The sequence below is a fragment of the Nothobranchius furzeri genome, chromosome 16 (assembly GCF_043380555.1).
Source record: "Nothobranchius furzeri strain GRZ-AD chromosome 16, NfurGRZ-RIMD1, whole genome shotgun sequence".
NCBI lineage: Eukaryota > Metazoa > Chordata > Actinopteri > Cyprinodontiformes > Nothobranchiidae > Nothobranchius > Nothobranchius furzeri.
The window spans coordinates 36,643,850-36,659,730 of NC_091756.1; the positions used below are offsets into that span (position 1 = coordinate 36,643,850).

General features: G+C 42.3%; 1 protein-coding gene and 1 long non-coding RNA gene across 8 annotated transcripts in view; one reads left to right on the forward strand and one right to left on the reverse strand.

Moving 5' to 3' along the window:
• The window catches only part of LOC107387904 (protocadherin-15), a 514,972-nt gene that overhangs the window by 288,157 nt on the left and 210,934 nt on the right, over positions 1-15,881 (forward strand). For all 7 annotated transcript variants that reach the window (XR_011516897.1, XM_054749198.2, XM_054749199.2 and 4 more), the window contains exon 19: positions 2,226-2,319. Coding sequence is in view for 6 of the 7 variants with exons in the window: in XM_054749198.2 (XP_054605173.2) it covers positions 2,226-2,319 (94 nt within the window). In the remaining variant the exon portion in view is untranslated. The remainder of the gene's footprint in view (positions 1-2,225; positions 2,320-15,881) is intronic.
• Positions 9,085-9,953, reverse strand: LOC139063528 (uncharacterized). Its single transcript, XR_011516899.1, has 2 exons — positions 9,610-9,953; positions 9,085-9,214 (listed from the first exon to the last, which is right to left on the reverse strand). It is a non-coding gene; the product is annotated as an uncharacterized lncRNA (long non-coding RNA).

Consider the following 15,881-nt stretch of genomic DNA (forward strand, 5'->3'; position numbering starts at 1 on the left):
CCCGATAGCATACGGTAGCCAATGAAGATCTTTCAGGATGGGAATAAAATTAAAATGTCTGTTAGAAACCTTTAATCCTCCCACTGTCTTCATGGGTGACCCTGCCAGGAAAGTTGACCATTGAGCAGGATTGATGGTTTATCCCTTGAGGTCCACGTGGCAGGGTTGAGATGGTGCTCACTCCTCCTGGAAGGGTCACCCATGAAGACAGTGGGAGGGTTAAAACATTTTTAAAGCCAACAATGGTCTACTACCTGGTAGTACCAGGACACATGTTTTCAGTGAATAAGAAAGGGGTGAGTAGAGTAGAGTAGAGTAGAGTAGAGCACATTGAATTGCCTGTGTGTGAAATGTACTATATAAATAAAGCTGCCTTGCCTTGTTAAGGCAGCAGATACACTTAGAGAAATAGGAAGAAATAATGCAGGTAAATATACCAGGGCATTAGGCTATACCATAAACTTCAGCACTCCAAAAATAAATAAAAATAGAAAATATCTGTGTCCAGAGAAGATCCTGGGTTTGTTTTGGTCTTGATGCCTAAGCTACAGAATCCTATCCCGCTGAGTGTAAGACAAGCAGATCATTCCAGATCTTTAGGAAGTACGTGAAATCTTATTTTTACTCATTGGCTTTTTACACATAGTGGGGTTTTCTAAGTCTTTTATTTTTTTTAGAGTACATTTTAAACTTTTATGTCTCTTAACTATTTTTGTGTATTGTCCTGATTTTGTTTTAGCAAAGTTTTACACCATGTTTTAGACTTTGTAGTGAATATATCATTACAGTTAATTAGAAACCATAAAATGTGAAATATCACGACATATGAAATATCACCTTAATGGACCTTTTAATAAATTTAACCAGAAGATCAGATCTTTTTATTGCAGGGATTGAGCAACACTTCATATCAACTTCAAGAAAAGAGAGTGAGTCAGGCTTAAAAGTGAAAAGATTTATTACTAAACAAATTAAACAAGACTAACTTAATTATTTGCTCACCCATCTTGACGCGCGACAGGGAAGGCTGTTGCTTTAGTGGTCATGATACACCAGAGAACGTCTCGACTAGTAGAGTCTTACCATTAGCATTAGCAACTCCTCCACACAGCAGAACTCCTCCAGGCTTTTGGTATTTGTGGAGAAAAATCATCAACTTTGCAGAGCAAATAGGGTCAGCGGTAGAGTTGTGTTGCTGTTAGCTAATCTGACGAGAGATGTCCAAATATCAGGAAATAAGACTCCAAAGCCAGTTGCCTGAAGCTATTTTCTCCTCCAGCTGATTTCTACATCTTACACAGGTGAACCGGATCTTTTTTCCCCAAAGAATGACTTACAAGGGGCGATGGTGGCACAGGAGTTAAGTGCTCGCCCCGCAATCGGAAGGTCGCAGGTTCGAGACCCGCTCAGTCTGTCACTGTCGTTGTGTCCTTGGGCAAGACACTTAACCCACATTGCCTGCTGGTGGTGGTCGGAGGGACTGGTGGCGCCAGTGCTCGGCAGCCTCGCCTCTGTCAGTGCGCCCCAGGGCAGCTGTGGCTACATTGTAGCTCATCCCCACCAGTGTGTGAATGTGTGTGTGAATGGGTGAATGACTGATTGTGTTGTAAAGCGCCTTGGGGGGTTCCAGGACTCTAGAAGGCGCTATATCAAATACAGGCCATTTACCATTTTACAAGGCATTTATTTCCACTAGAGACCACCTCAAATATATTAAAATTGTGTAAAGTTGACTTTTAAAAGAATAAATTTAGTGGCGTTTATCTTCCCTTTCATGTCGATGACAGGCCAAATCATGGCATGCAGATTAGTAATTGATCTAAATCAAATCCCTCATCAATAACGGTTAGTTCAGCCATCTTTTTTCACTAATGATTCAAATCAGTCCAAACTGAATTACAAGTTCATATTTAAGGGGTTTGGGACAAAAACATGCCTCAGAAGTTATTTGATTTGAGTCTTATTCTCTTCAGACTTGTACGTGGAAAGCTTTTAAACAGAACGTGTCCTTGTACAAGTTATTTGAAAGTGTTTTCTGGAAAGTGATGAATGCCTGAAATGTTCCACACAAATGTGTTTATCCCAATTGTCATTCCATTTCATGGAAATAAACATGATATTTCACACATTTTTATCATTTTTTATTTAGTCTTGTTTACTAATTAGAGTTTGTTCTTTATTATTATGTCATAATTGTTAACCAGAGTTGGTTGTTTTCTCTCCAGTTCGGGGTATTTAATTCTGCACAGCCCTCTGGATCGGGAAACGGTGGATTATTATACACTGGTGGTCACAGCCTCAGACGGACACCCAAATGGAGTAAGAGATTACTTCACTGTACTTTTATCAAATGTCTGACTTTACTTGAGTTTTGTTTTGGTATTAAAACAAAAGAGCAGCACCTTTATTGCATTTTTTAAAGGGGTACTAGAGAGAGAAGGGAAAAAATCCATTTACATAACAGAAATGGGAACAAAATTATCAAATAGACATATTTTAACTCCTAAAATAAGCAAATGTGCAATCTGATTGGAAACAATTGGACTTCAACCAACATGACATCTTTGGCTGAGTGCAGTCAGTGTCTCCTCAGCAAATAAATTAAACATTGCTTCCTCACTAGTTAATCTTCATTTGTCGGCCACTTGCACATTCGATCCTATGCTTTTCATCTCCAGCCACTCCATCTTCAAAATTCCATTCATAATTACATCCAGCATCTCTCCTCCAACACACACATCCAAACCAACCAGTTATTTCCATTTCACTTTGTTCCAGAATAGTTCAACCTGAGATAGTCACTCCTGATACTCTCCAACCTCGTCACCCCATCACATCTTTAATTCAGCTGCCCCCTGTCTTTTCATCAGTGGCAGTCTTTAAATCCTTTAATTCAGCGAGTCTCTCTAGTGTTTTGTAAATCTATTCTTTTCTATTCCTCCTGGTACCTGTACTCACAAGTCTTTGACGTCCGTCTCCACCCTGCCTGCACTCTCCTCTTCACCTTTTCTCTGAAAAGGTGAAAGTTACTTAGACTTAATTTTCTTCATGACCTCATTGTATTCTTACCCCAAAATTCCACTAGCTCCGCTCCGCTCGGCACGAACTCCGCAGCAAAAACGGTCCCGTTGTAGTCAATCAGAGCTGTTCCACTACTGCGGCCGTGCGGCGCAGTGCGCCGCCCGCCGTTCCGCCATCCGGCAAAAATAGGATCGATTCTATTTTTGCCAGATGCCGGAGCACCTCCGCAGTCAATGGACAGAAATCACGCCCGCCCAACAGGAAGGGGAGTAAGCACAACTTCCGTTATTTCACAATAAATTGATAAATAAAAGCGTTTTTTGTTTCATATGCACAGGTTTAACAACTTTTAACAACTATCAATGGCGGTTGAACTTAAAATGCACAAAAATAAGCCATAAATACAGTTTATACTATCAAAGTAGTCACCCTTTGTTGATCCAAACACTGCTGATCTCTCAACACAAATGATGGGCAGATTAAACAGTTCATTTCGATGCTTCTCCCACACAACGGGTGTTTGGATCTAACTTCCGCATTTATTGCTCGGACTGTATCGCAAGATCTCGAAAATCCCGCGCATACCTGTTTACGCACCTCAGGTCTCCGCACCGGAGCTGAGCCGTTGTAGAGCGTGTACCAGTAAAAATTGAGTTCGGAAGCGAGCGGCAGCGGAGCAGAGCGGAGATAGTGGAATTTGGGGGTTATATATAGGCACATGTTCTCTCCTGTTACGTTTTAAGACCCTCACTTTTTTAGTACAGTTTCATCTGAGAACTTTAATATCTCAACAAACTCTTGGCCCATATCTTTCTGAAACCTGAACAGCACAGTCTAACTGCCAGAACCTCACTCTTGTACACTCCTGTCACATCAGGACTTCCTCTTCACAAGGACCTCTACCATCCGTAACCATATTGATTTATACATTAATGATTTTATTGCAGGACTCCAGAATTGTGGAAACTGTGGCTCTTTTTTTTTTGACCATACCAAATTGTCCATGAGACATTTTACAAATGTGTGACCTAATGAGACCAGAGGTCATTTGGTCCCAGACAGGGCTGGGCGATGAATCAAAAATGTATTATCAACATTTCTGACTCTAACCAATATCATTTTTCCCATGGCAATAAACTTGAAAATGAAACAATGAAAAGATGTGTGTAGGTTGGCAATGTTCAAGTCCTTTAGGAAGCTGGACCACCTCGAGTCACATGACTCAACGAAATATATGTGACAGCCCCATCTAGTGGACAACGTTTTGGCACATGCACATACTTATCATCCATTTATTGTTATTGAGATAAACTTCTCAAAATGAGATGATATTGATTTTAGGCCACATCACCCAGCCCTATTCCCAGGAATTAACAACATTTCGAGGAGCAGTGACATCTTCCAGAGAGAATAACGACCTTTGTTAGTCTGCAGAGCTTTTTAAACCTTCACTGATATTTCATGTTGAAGAAGTTGGTACTAATTCATCATAAGATCACTAATGTTGGGCAGTATATAAGTAATAATAGTAGTAGTCGCTCCATATCATATACATCCTTAGCATCAAAACCACATTAAATATATATTGAAGTTTGTAATTTATTAACAACATATTTTTGTTAATTTACTTTAAAGTTATGTCATATTTTACATTTACACCTCCAGGTCCAGTGGCCTAGAGTTTCACATGCTGATCATCTGGATCTCCGGTTTTAAATGAACCACATGGAAGCCCAGAGGAGGCCTTCAGAGTTGATTTTGATTACATCAAAGGTTTATAAATTATTTAATTATAAATTTTCATGTTACACAACAAAGCAAAAGCAACTTTCTCCCAAATACCTGAAGCTTTTGGATCTCAGTGGTTAGAATGCAAATGATAATTTAGTCCATAAATACTGACTTCATTGTGAAGCACTTTAGTAAAAGACAGGATCGGGGGAAAAACAAATGTAGGGAAAGCAAAACAAACAATCAGGTAAACATACAAATGTTAACTCAACTTTAAGAAATCCTTGACCTCATTGGCTCTCTAAACCAGCACAGAGCATGAGTATTTGATCTTTTCTGTCTTCTTTTAAAATTACTCTTAGTTATTTTCCTAATGACGTCTGAATGCAGTGAACCCTGATTTTTACAGAAGCCTCTACTTCTGCTGGCTTCCTGTCAACAAAAGGAAACTCCAAGACTTATGTCTCTTCTTTTCCCAATTTCCCAATATTTTTGTCTATTTTTTTTTTGTAGTAAAAAAAATGAGCCACTGACCAGGGAAATAATCCAAGTGAAAGTATTCCATTAAGTTTAGGTCTGTTTTGGGAACTTCCGCTCGAGTTTTATTTATGAATGTAAACTACATCAATCAAAAAAAATGAAATAAAATAAAAGTTGTTTTCATTTGGCCACCTGCTGTGTCCAGAGACAGGAACACCCTGGACAGGTCTCTAGTCCATCACTGGGACACACAGACAAACAACCAGTCAAACACTCACTCACTCAAGGACAATTGGGAGTCCTAAATTCACCTGAGATGTATAATGCTGGTCTGTGCGAGGAAACCGGAGTACCCTGAGAAAACCCATGCATGCACACAGAGAACATGCAGAAGGTGGGATCGAAAACGGCATCCTTGTTGCTGCAAGGCACCTGTGTTACCAACAGCTCCAGCATGCAGCCCTGAAGTACTTCTGTTATCTTACTGAGAGTTGTAGCCTCATTTCCTGCCACAAGAGAGCTAAGGTGGATAATGATGGTGGCAGCTGAAGAGGTACCTACCTTGAAGTGATACTGATAACAACCCAGCACTTTAGTCACGTTGCTGTCATGCTGCAAACTATAAATAGCATGACCAATCTGAAAGTGACCAAGCATGAGAAGGCCAGTAAATTCCTTCATATCCACCTTCAAACTGTAAAATGTCAGGCTGATTAATCACATAGTTACCTGCCAGAATGCATTTGTGATGACTTTTGTGTAATTTTGCACACATTCATTGAATTTGACCTGAGCCATTTTGCGAGAGACAAAAATAAATAACTGTGCCCACAAAATTCTGTTATTTGCTTAAAGGTGTGGTTCGCTGAAAAACATTTAACCAAATCTTATTTTTGATTATAATCGGTCACTCTGAGATTTCCATGCAGGCTGAACATGAAAATAGTCTCCTACACCTATCTCCTGCATTAGCTTCTGATAGAAAATAGACGATAAAACTCTAGGATTTGAAAATCCTGAAAGATCTATGTCACACTGTCACTTAACATTCATGGATTCATCTTTACTCATGATAGGGAAGGCTGTCGTTTTTCCATCCATCCATTCTCTTCCGCTTATCCCAAGTCGAGTAGCGGGGGCAATAGCCCAAGTCTGTTGTTGTTTTATAATAGTAAATAGCCTGTGTTTGTATAGCACCTGCTTAGGTTTCTACAACATCCCATGGCTATTCTCAACACAAGCAGTCATTCACACACTGGTGATCATGAGCTATATAGCCACAGCATTTTAGCATTCAGGAATCGGCAATGAATGTCTCAGCTAGTAGAAGCTAACCGTTAGCATTAGCAACTCCACCACAAAGCAGAACTCCTCCAGGCTTGTGTGATTTGCGGAGATAAAACATCTGCGTTGCAGAGCAAACAGTCAGTGGTACAGTCACGTTGATGTTAGGCAATCAGAGGAGAGATGTCAAACATCAGGAAATGAGCCTCCAAATCCTGCCATCTGAAGTTCAGCTCACTTCTGACTCACTTCTACTTCCTGAAACTGGTGCACCAGAGCTTTGTTTCCCAAGAGTACCACATACAAAGTCTCCATTCCTAGAGAACACTGCAAATATATTGATTAAAGAGCAAGTAACGTCTAAATTAACTTTTTTTTGCTGATGAACTGAATAAATGAGTGTCTATTAGTGTTTTAAATGTGTGCATTCTTTATTTTAGCATTTTGGTGCATTTTCTTTAAAAATTAAAAATTCTGTCTAAAAACCACAGTAATGCGCCACCTTCAGCTGAAAACATAGAATCTGAGTCATTTTGAATAAATTTTAACCAATGGCTAAAGAGTAAGATACTACGTAAACCAGTAGAGTACTACGTAGCAGCTCCATGCCAAAGTTATAAAAGCAACGAGCGTCTCGGCCACGCCCTGTGGCGAGTGGGAGTTGGATTTGCAAGCGAGAGTAGGAGGTCAGCGGTAGTTCAGCATTAGCATATAGCATTAGCATATCCTAGTCTTAGCATATCTTTTAGTGTTATAAATACTTATTTAGTGTTAGATTTGGCTGTTGGATATTGTAGTTGAGTTAGTGTTTGGCTGTTAGTGTAATTGGGAAAGTAGTTCGGGTTTAGTGTTCCATATCGTCTTAGTTTTGGTGAGTAGGTGTAGTGTAGTATGCTTGCGGTGACTCTGTGGGCATTTTACCCGCGATTCTGCACGTCTCCGTTTGAAGAGGGAGGCTGCCCACCGTGGCTCTTCCGCGATTTAGATGCAGCCCACCGACTCTGCTCCCCCACCACGGTGGGCTCCAGTCTGAGGTGAGTACGCTAAATAAACGTTTTAACATCTTCTAAAGACAATTCCCTACCTAAATGCAAAGTCTGAGAGACATGGTTCACTTCCTTTAGCTAGTCAGTCGGCAATTCTGCAACAGTGGCTCTAACTGACGCAGCACTTGACAGACAGCATTACAGCGTGAAATCCAGCTTGTGAACAGGTTCTGTGAGGAATTCTGTTCAGGAGGTCCCCTTTCAGGCTCTCCACATCATATGTGACTGACTTTTACGTTATAATGATCACACACTAGGAATATTATAAAGCGCCTATATAGGACAGTTTCTTTTGTATATTATCTGACTTTATAAACTCTCAACAACAATGTGCTTATATATTTTTTTCAGGCTAAATCTACCCAAGACACTGGCTGTCAGACTGATTTAGCTGCAAGAATGCACTTGTCCAGGCTGACGTGAAGCTTTACCGGCATAGCAAAGGTGAATTATTTTTAATCTTCTATGTAAACATTTTATTATTACCTTCTAGTTTTAATTTGTTTTACAGATTATTGTTACACGTGATTTTATGCTCTTTTAAACATTTATAAATGTGCTGCTTCTTTGTTTTTACATAGCCAGCCAGAATGGAGTTCACAGCCGCAGTGTGTCTGGTGACCCACGGGGACCATGATGAAAATTCATCTTCCAGAAGGTCCCAGAGCAGCGGCCGCACCCCCTGAAAAGACCAAGGTGTGAGGTGTCTGTTGTTGATTCCAGCTTCCACCTCAGTGACAGTGCAAGCTCAGTGAACTGTTCAAGGTAAAAAAAATTAAAACATTTCAGAATTTTTAAGATATTAACAATTAAATAAGTATGTGATTACATCATGACGGAGGCTACTGATTCCACCCCCGTGACACTTGGTGGTGACGTGTGAGCTGATTCACCTGGAAAACAACTTTTACATTAAATATTTTGTTTTTGCTATCAAAAGTAAATTAACTAATAACCTGCATTATTGCAGGACACTCAGCAAAATATGGACTCTACACCATGAGGCAGGTACACGTTAATAACTCTATAACAGCACATAAGGTGAGCAACACCACATATTGTACACTGTCCTGAATTTGTTTTCTTTCTGCATCTCATTAGCCTGGCTGATCACCTGATAACTCCTGTCATCTGGTTATGACAGCATGAGGATGTCCTCACACACCTGTAACCTATCAGCTCATCTGGCAGAATAGAGAGAGAAGAGACAACACCACATCTCCTGTTCCTGGAAAGCCTTCAGCCATCCTTTGATGACTGAGAACCTCCATCAGCTCTGTCTCCTGTCTGCCTACAATTATTATAATAAATATTGTGTTTGACAAGTTTTTTTGTGCTGCCAAATATCTCATATAGATTCCAGTTTTGATATTTTAATGGATATTTATAAATTACATTAATTGAATTATCACAATGCATGTTTAACTAGCTCTGTTGTGATTAATTAAACTAGCACCTCACTGTTAAAAGCTCGTTTTAATTTCAATGTTTAAGTATTTATGGACATGAACAAAACAGGAAATATATAAATTGAGATTTATTTAATTAATATAACAAATAAGGGGGAAAGAGTCATTGAAAGGCACATTCTTCTGGAAGCTCCTGATCCTGACGACACCAGCAGAGGAGACCAGCTGCAGACACCAGAGGACCTAGAACCAAGAGAGCAGCTGTTATCAGTAAATAAATAAATCAGGGCAGTTTTAGTGAGCTGAACACATTACAGAATAATTTTCTCATGGGGTATTTTCATAACTTTATGCAGCAGACTGTAACTTGAGCCCAGAGCTACCGGAGAGCTGCTATCCAGCATGTTTCAGTGGATTTTCCTGCTTTAACAGGTTAGATTAACTGTTAAGCAGCTCAGCTATTTGTTGCTGATTAAAACCAGGTGTGCTGAAGCAGATAAACCTCTAAAACATGCTGAATACTAGCTTTTTAGGGCCGTGGAGACAAACCCTGCAGCTAATCCAATGCTATGGCTAACGGCTACTTACGTTCAGAGGTGGTTCTGTTGGGTCGGTTCTGGTAGTTACAGGCAACTCACAAGCTCACAACAATAAGGCTCAGGTCCGCTTGTCTCCTCCAAATAGACTTGGTCCCTTTCTTCTCGAGTGTCTGTGTAAGGAGGGGGAGAAACATCCTCCACTTCTAATAACTGCTCAGAGTGAAGGGAGCTAGCATCGTCTAGTTAGCCGTCGTCTTCGTCACTGCCGCGGCTCCACCCTCTCGGTCCTCAAGGCAACGCCTACTAATGTTGCATTTTTAAAATTGATACGTGGGTGGAGAAGGACTCCGAGGCTCAATTGACCCGCTCTTTAAATGATTGTCCCACACCTTCAAAGGGATTTTCCCCCTCCACTGTATTCCTCAGAGTTAGATAAGTGAGAAAAACGCATTTTGTAACCAGCACAGTAATTCTCTTGGTCTGGCTGCAGTCCATCTGTTTTAGCTTAGCATAGACAATGGAGGTGAATAGCAGGAACTAGCATTTTGTGTGAAAAGTGATTAAATCACTGAATATTGATACCAAATATTCCCGGTGAGCTCAATAAGCACGACGACTGCTGATAAAAAGTAAGAAGTAACACAAAAGGTTTCCAGTAGTCGATTAAGACTTTTGGACTACATCACAACAAAGCACCGCTGTAAACCACCGCGGCATGGTGCACGGATATAACACAGCGGTCGTAAAAGCCTCCGACTTCCATAAACATACACACGCATTAGCCACACTTCACACTTGTAGTAATTTAGAATAGCTCAGCAACACTCGATAAATTAGACTAAATAAAATAACCCTTACAGATAGTAATGATGCACTTCCTTTTGGTTCTTTACAAAATATGGATGGGACTGCCATTTTTGTTTGCCACCGGAGGCTCTTTTGCCCGCTCTGTTATGTCTGTGCGCCATACAGCGGCAGCTTACTCCTGTGCTTTGTTGTGAGGTAGTCCCAAGTTTAAATTGGCTCCTGGAAATCCTTTGTGTTCTTACTTTTCATTTGCGGTCATCATGAATAATTGTGTTTAATATTAAGTAATTTATACACTTTTGCACACAAAATGCTATAGTACCTGCTATTCACATCTATTGTTTAGGCTTAGCTAAAGCAGATGGACTTCTGCCGGACAGAGAGGATTACTGCGCTGGTTACAAAATGCTTTTTTTCTCATTTATCTAAAGTTTCACGTAGGGGTGGAATATCCCTTTAAGGTTAACTTTTATCCTTAGGCTTATTTTTGACATAAACATTATTCCTAAAGTTAGGTGGTGGAAGGAATACTTTGAGGAGCTCCTCAATCCCACCTATGCGCATTCCGAGGAGGAGCCAGAGCCGGGAGACCTGGGGATGGACTGTCCAATCTCGGGGGCAGAAGTTGCTGAAGTAGTCAAACAACTACACAGTGGCGGAGCCCCGGGGGTGGATGAAATTCGTCCTGGGTATCTCAAGGCTATGGATGTAGTAGATCTGTCGTGGTTGACATGTCTCTGCAACATTGCGTGGTCATTGGGGGCAGTTCCCGTGGAGTGGCAGAACGGGGTGGTGGTCCCCCATCTTTAAGAAGGGTGACCTGAGGGTGTGTTCCAACTACAGGGGGATCACATTCCTCAGCCTCCCTGGAAAGGTCTACTCCAAGGTACTGGAGAGGAGGGTCCGATCGATAGTCGAATCTCAGATTAAGGAGGAGCAATGTGGTTTTCGTCCTGGCCGTTGAACTGTGGACCAGCTCTATACCCTTGCAAGGGTGAAGAAGGGGGCATGGGAGTTTGCCCAACCATCCACATGTGTTTTGTGGATTTGGAGAAGGCTTATGACCGTACCCCTATGGGCACCCTGTGGGGGATGCTCCAGGAGTAATGGGTGGGTTGTCTTTTGTTAAGCGCCATTCGGTTCCTTTACCAGAGGAGTGTGCGTTTGGTCCGCATAGCCGGTAGTAAGTCGGACCTGTTCCCGGTGAGGGTTGGACTCCACCAGGGCTGCCCTTTGTCACCGGTTCTGTTCATAACCTTTATGGACAGAATTTCTAGGCACAGCCGTGGTGTTGAGTGTGTCGAGTTTGGTGGCAGGAGATACTCATCTCTGCTTTTTACGGATGATGTGGTCCTCCTAGCTTCATCCAGCTCTGACCTTCAGCTCTTGCTGGGTTGGTTCGTGGCCAAATGTGAAGCGGCTGGGATGAGGATCAGCACCTCCAAATCTGAGACCATGGTTCTCGACCGGGAAAGGGTGGCTTGCCAACTCCGGGTCAGGAGAGAGGCAGTGGCGGCACCAGGGGTGTGCTAGGGTGCGCTATAGCTACCCCTGGATTAGTCATTGCACCCCCATAGCACCCCAAGTAAATATTAGATTTATTTTTTTACAATTTAATTTTTAGTTAAGTGTGGATGTGATAATATTTAACATACAAAACAAAAATAACCAGTAAATTATCATATACATAGTAAAAATCTAAACCAAAACAGGAAATTGATGTTAACCTTTGACCTCATTTTCCACCTGCGAACGAGTGAAAGGTAGAGCTAGTGGTAAAATGGATCGGTTTTTGCCCACATTTCCACGGGTTCAGTCAGAAACGAATGAATCTTTGGAAGTGATCTCAGACCCACAAAAACCTACGGATCTGGATGAAGTGAGTCAACCCTCAACCGCTGCAGCAGTCGAGGGTTTAGCTTCTGGAAATGCTAAGACTAACGTTAGCTAACCTTGCAACATTATAGATGTTTTTCTGTGTGGCTGTATGTGTTTATGATTTCATGGAAAAGTCAGCGATTGTTCATAAGTTTATGATGTATATTAATGATTGTTTCAGGTGTTGTTGAGGTGTTGTGCACGCATGTGTATCTGCTAGTGTTGAAGGTGTTTTAGAGAACAATAGGTACGCATGACCACTTCCTCCATAGCACCCTCAATAAAAAGACTAGCTCCTTCATAGCACCGGCAGAAAGACATTTCTGGAGCCGCCACTGGAGAGAGGTCCTACCTCAAGTGGAGGAGTTTAAGTATCTCGGGGTCTTGTTCACGAGTGAGGGTAGGAGGGATTGGGAGATCGACAGGCAGATTGGTTTGGCGTCTGCAGTGATGCAGACGCTGAGCCGATCTGTCGTGGTTAAAAAGGAGCTGAGCCAGAAAGCCAGGCTCTCGATTTACCAGTCGATCTACGTCCCAATCCTCACCTATGGTCATGAGCTTTGGGTAATGACCGAAAGAACGAGATCGCGAATACAAGCGGCCAAAGTGAGTTTACTCTGTAGGGTGGCCGGGCTCAGCCTTAGAGATAGGGTGAGGAGCTCGGACATTCAGGAGGGACTCGGAGTAGAACTGCTGCTCCTTCGGATCGAAAGGAGTCAGTTGAGGTGGTTTGGGCATCTGGTCAGGATGCCTCCTGGACGCCACCCTGGGGAGATGTTTCAGGCATGTCCTGCTGGCAGGAGGCCCCTGGGTCGACCCAGGACATGTTGGAGAGGTTACATCTCCAATCTGGTCCGGGAAGGCCTTGGGGTCCTGCCGGAGGAGCTGGTGGAGGTGGCTGGGGAGAGGACGGTCTGGAGCTCCCTAGTTGGGATGCTGCCCCCGGACCCGGATAAGCGGAGGAAGACGATGATGACGATTATTCCTAAAGGTCTCTGCAAGAGCTCATCACTTCTCAGACAAATCCTTTCTTTTCAGGATTGCGTTAAACAGTCCACCCCATCCCTCTTCCTCATCCGTAGAAGAAGAAGAAGAAGAAAATATAATTTCTATAGCGCCTCTCAAGAAATCACGAGGCACCGTATGTTTCTGTTAATCTGTCATCTGGACAAGCTGCCTTTCTCCTTCTTTTTCTCCCTTTGGCCATGTTAACTTTGTTTCTACTGATCCTCAGCCTTTCCTGACCGCTGTCTCCATTTCTTTCAACTGCTGTCTTTCATTTCCTTTATTCATCAACTCTTCAGCTTCTTTCTTCTCATGCTAAACTTCCTTTTCACGTGATATCCTAGAAATCTTGGTTCTTCCTAACCATTCTTTGAGCCTTATAAAAAGAGTAATAAAAGCCTGCTATGATGATAGTGGGGGCAAGTGGAGCAGTGAGTTCAGGGAGCTATCTGCTGCTGCCACTTGTAAATCATTTACTATGTAACTTGCTGATCATGTGTTATTTCCATCAACGACTGGCTTAACAACTGATGAAATCTTTTTTAATTTCATCTTCCAGTTATTAGAAATGTCTGTTTCCTGCTGTTTTGTGAAAGTGTTCTTTGGGAACCCAGATCATTGTTGGGTTTAAAAAGGTGTACCTAAAACAAAGATAGATATGGCCTAATCAGGTTTAGTGCATCAGGTCAAGTGAAACAGACTTAAATTCTCACAAACCTTGACAGGTGGTGACAGGTTTATCTCTTCATCTTTTGCAAATGTCTAAAAGGGCGACAAAATATTTACATTTAGATTTTTATTTTAGCATGCTTTCACCTAAGTCAGGACAGGTCACCAATGTCAGCGTCTCAGTACCTTCTTGTGTTGCTCACTTTTCTTTTAAAACTCAGAGAGAAAGAGTGAGACAGAGTGAGAGAGAACCATCATATTAACTATGACCTCGATTTTCACATAATTTCATTTACAATGTGAAGGACAGAAATGGGGTGAAAGAAAGACATTTAAAAGTTTACTTCTGCTTTTCCTGATGCCCTCATCCATATTCAAATGCACACACACACACACACACACACACACACACACACACACACACACACACACACACACACACACACACACACACACACACTTGTGTGCCAAATTATTAAATGTCCTGTTGTGAGAGTGTAAGACTACTAATTGGCTATTTGGCCGGTGAATCCATCATACTGCCACAGAATAAGGTCTGTACCAGTTGGTGCTGCAGACCCGCTTCATCGAAAAGACGCTTCTCACTGTAGGACACAATTTAAACTTAGGTACAGGACACAATGCTATTGGCAAATGTTCTGTCATCGGTCAATGAATCACCTTTGAGTACAACATGGTGATAGAGCTGGTGATTTTAATTGATTAATATCACATTTAACAATGTTTGGACAATAGGGAAGCTGCTCATATCTGACATGCACAATGTAAGGGTTTTACCACTGGTACTGTCTGTTGAATGCTTCAAAATACCAAAAGGCCCATGAAGGAGGGTTTATGTGTGATGTAACTGCTATCTTGAATCAATTTGTGTTTAAAAGTTAATCAGCTGTTTGTGTCAAACTAATACTCTTCTCAGAACTTTGGTTTAGATCCAGCTGGTAGTTTGTAAAACATTTGGTTTAAATTACCCACAAATGAACGATCACTCGTGTTTTAAAGAATGAGAAAGTTTACAATTATTCTAAGAGATGATGCAATAAAAATATCAGGTTTTTTCCTCCTAAGTGGCTAATTTGTAAAAACAAAAACATGTTAGCTCTGTTACTGTAGAGGCTTCTCGTTAGGTGGGCGGTCCAAAACAAATGAAGGTGAAAGGAGGAACTAGAGCCAGGAGACCTGGGGATGGACTGTCCAATCTCGGGGGCAGAAGTTGCTGAGGTAGTCAAACAACTACACAGCGGTGGAGGCCCGGGGGTGGATGAGATTCGTCATGGGTATCTCAAGGGTATGGATGTTGTAGGGCTGTCGTGGTAGACACGTCTCTGCAACATTGAGTGGTCATTGGGGGGCAGTTCCTGTGGAGTGGCAGACCGGGGTGGTGGTCCCCATCTTTACGAAGGGTGACCGGAGGGTGTGTACCAGTTATAGGTGGGTCACACTCCTCAGCCTCCCTGGAAAGGTCTACTCCAAGGTACTGGAGAGGAGGGTCCGATCAATAGTCGAATCTCAGATTGAGGAAGAGCAATGTGGTTTTCGTCCTGGCCGTTGAACTGTGGACCAGCTTTATACCCTTGCAAGGGTGATGGAGGGGGCATGGGAGTTTGCCCAACCATCCACATGTGTTTTGTGGATTTGGAGAAGGCTTATGACCATGTCCCCAGGGGCACCCTGTGGGGACCGCTCCAGGAGTAAGGGGTGGGTGGATTTCTGTTAAGGGCCATTCGGTTCCTTTACCAGAGGAGCGAGTTTGGTACGCATAGCCGGTAGTAAGTCGGACCTGTTCCCGGTGAGGGTTGGACTCCACCAGGGCTGCCCTTTGTCACCGGTTCTGTTCATTACCTTTATGGACAGAATTTCTAGGCGCAGCCGTGGTTTTGAGTGTGTCAAGTTTGGTGGCAGGAGATACTCATCTCTGCTTTTTGCGGATGATGTGGTCCTCCTAGCTTCATCCAGCTCTGACCTTCAGTTCTTGCTGGGTAGGTTCTTTGGCC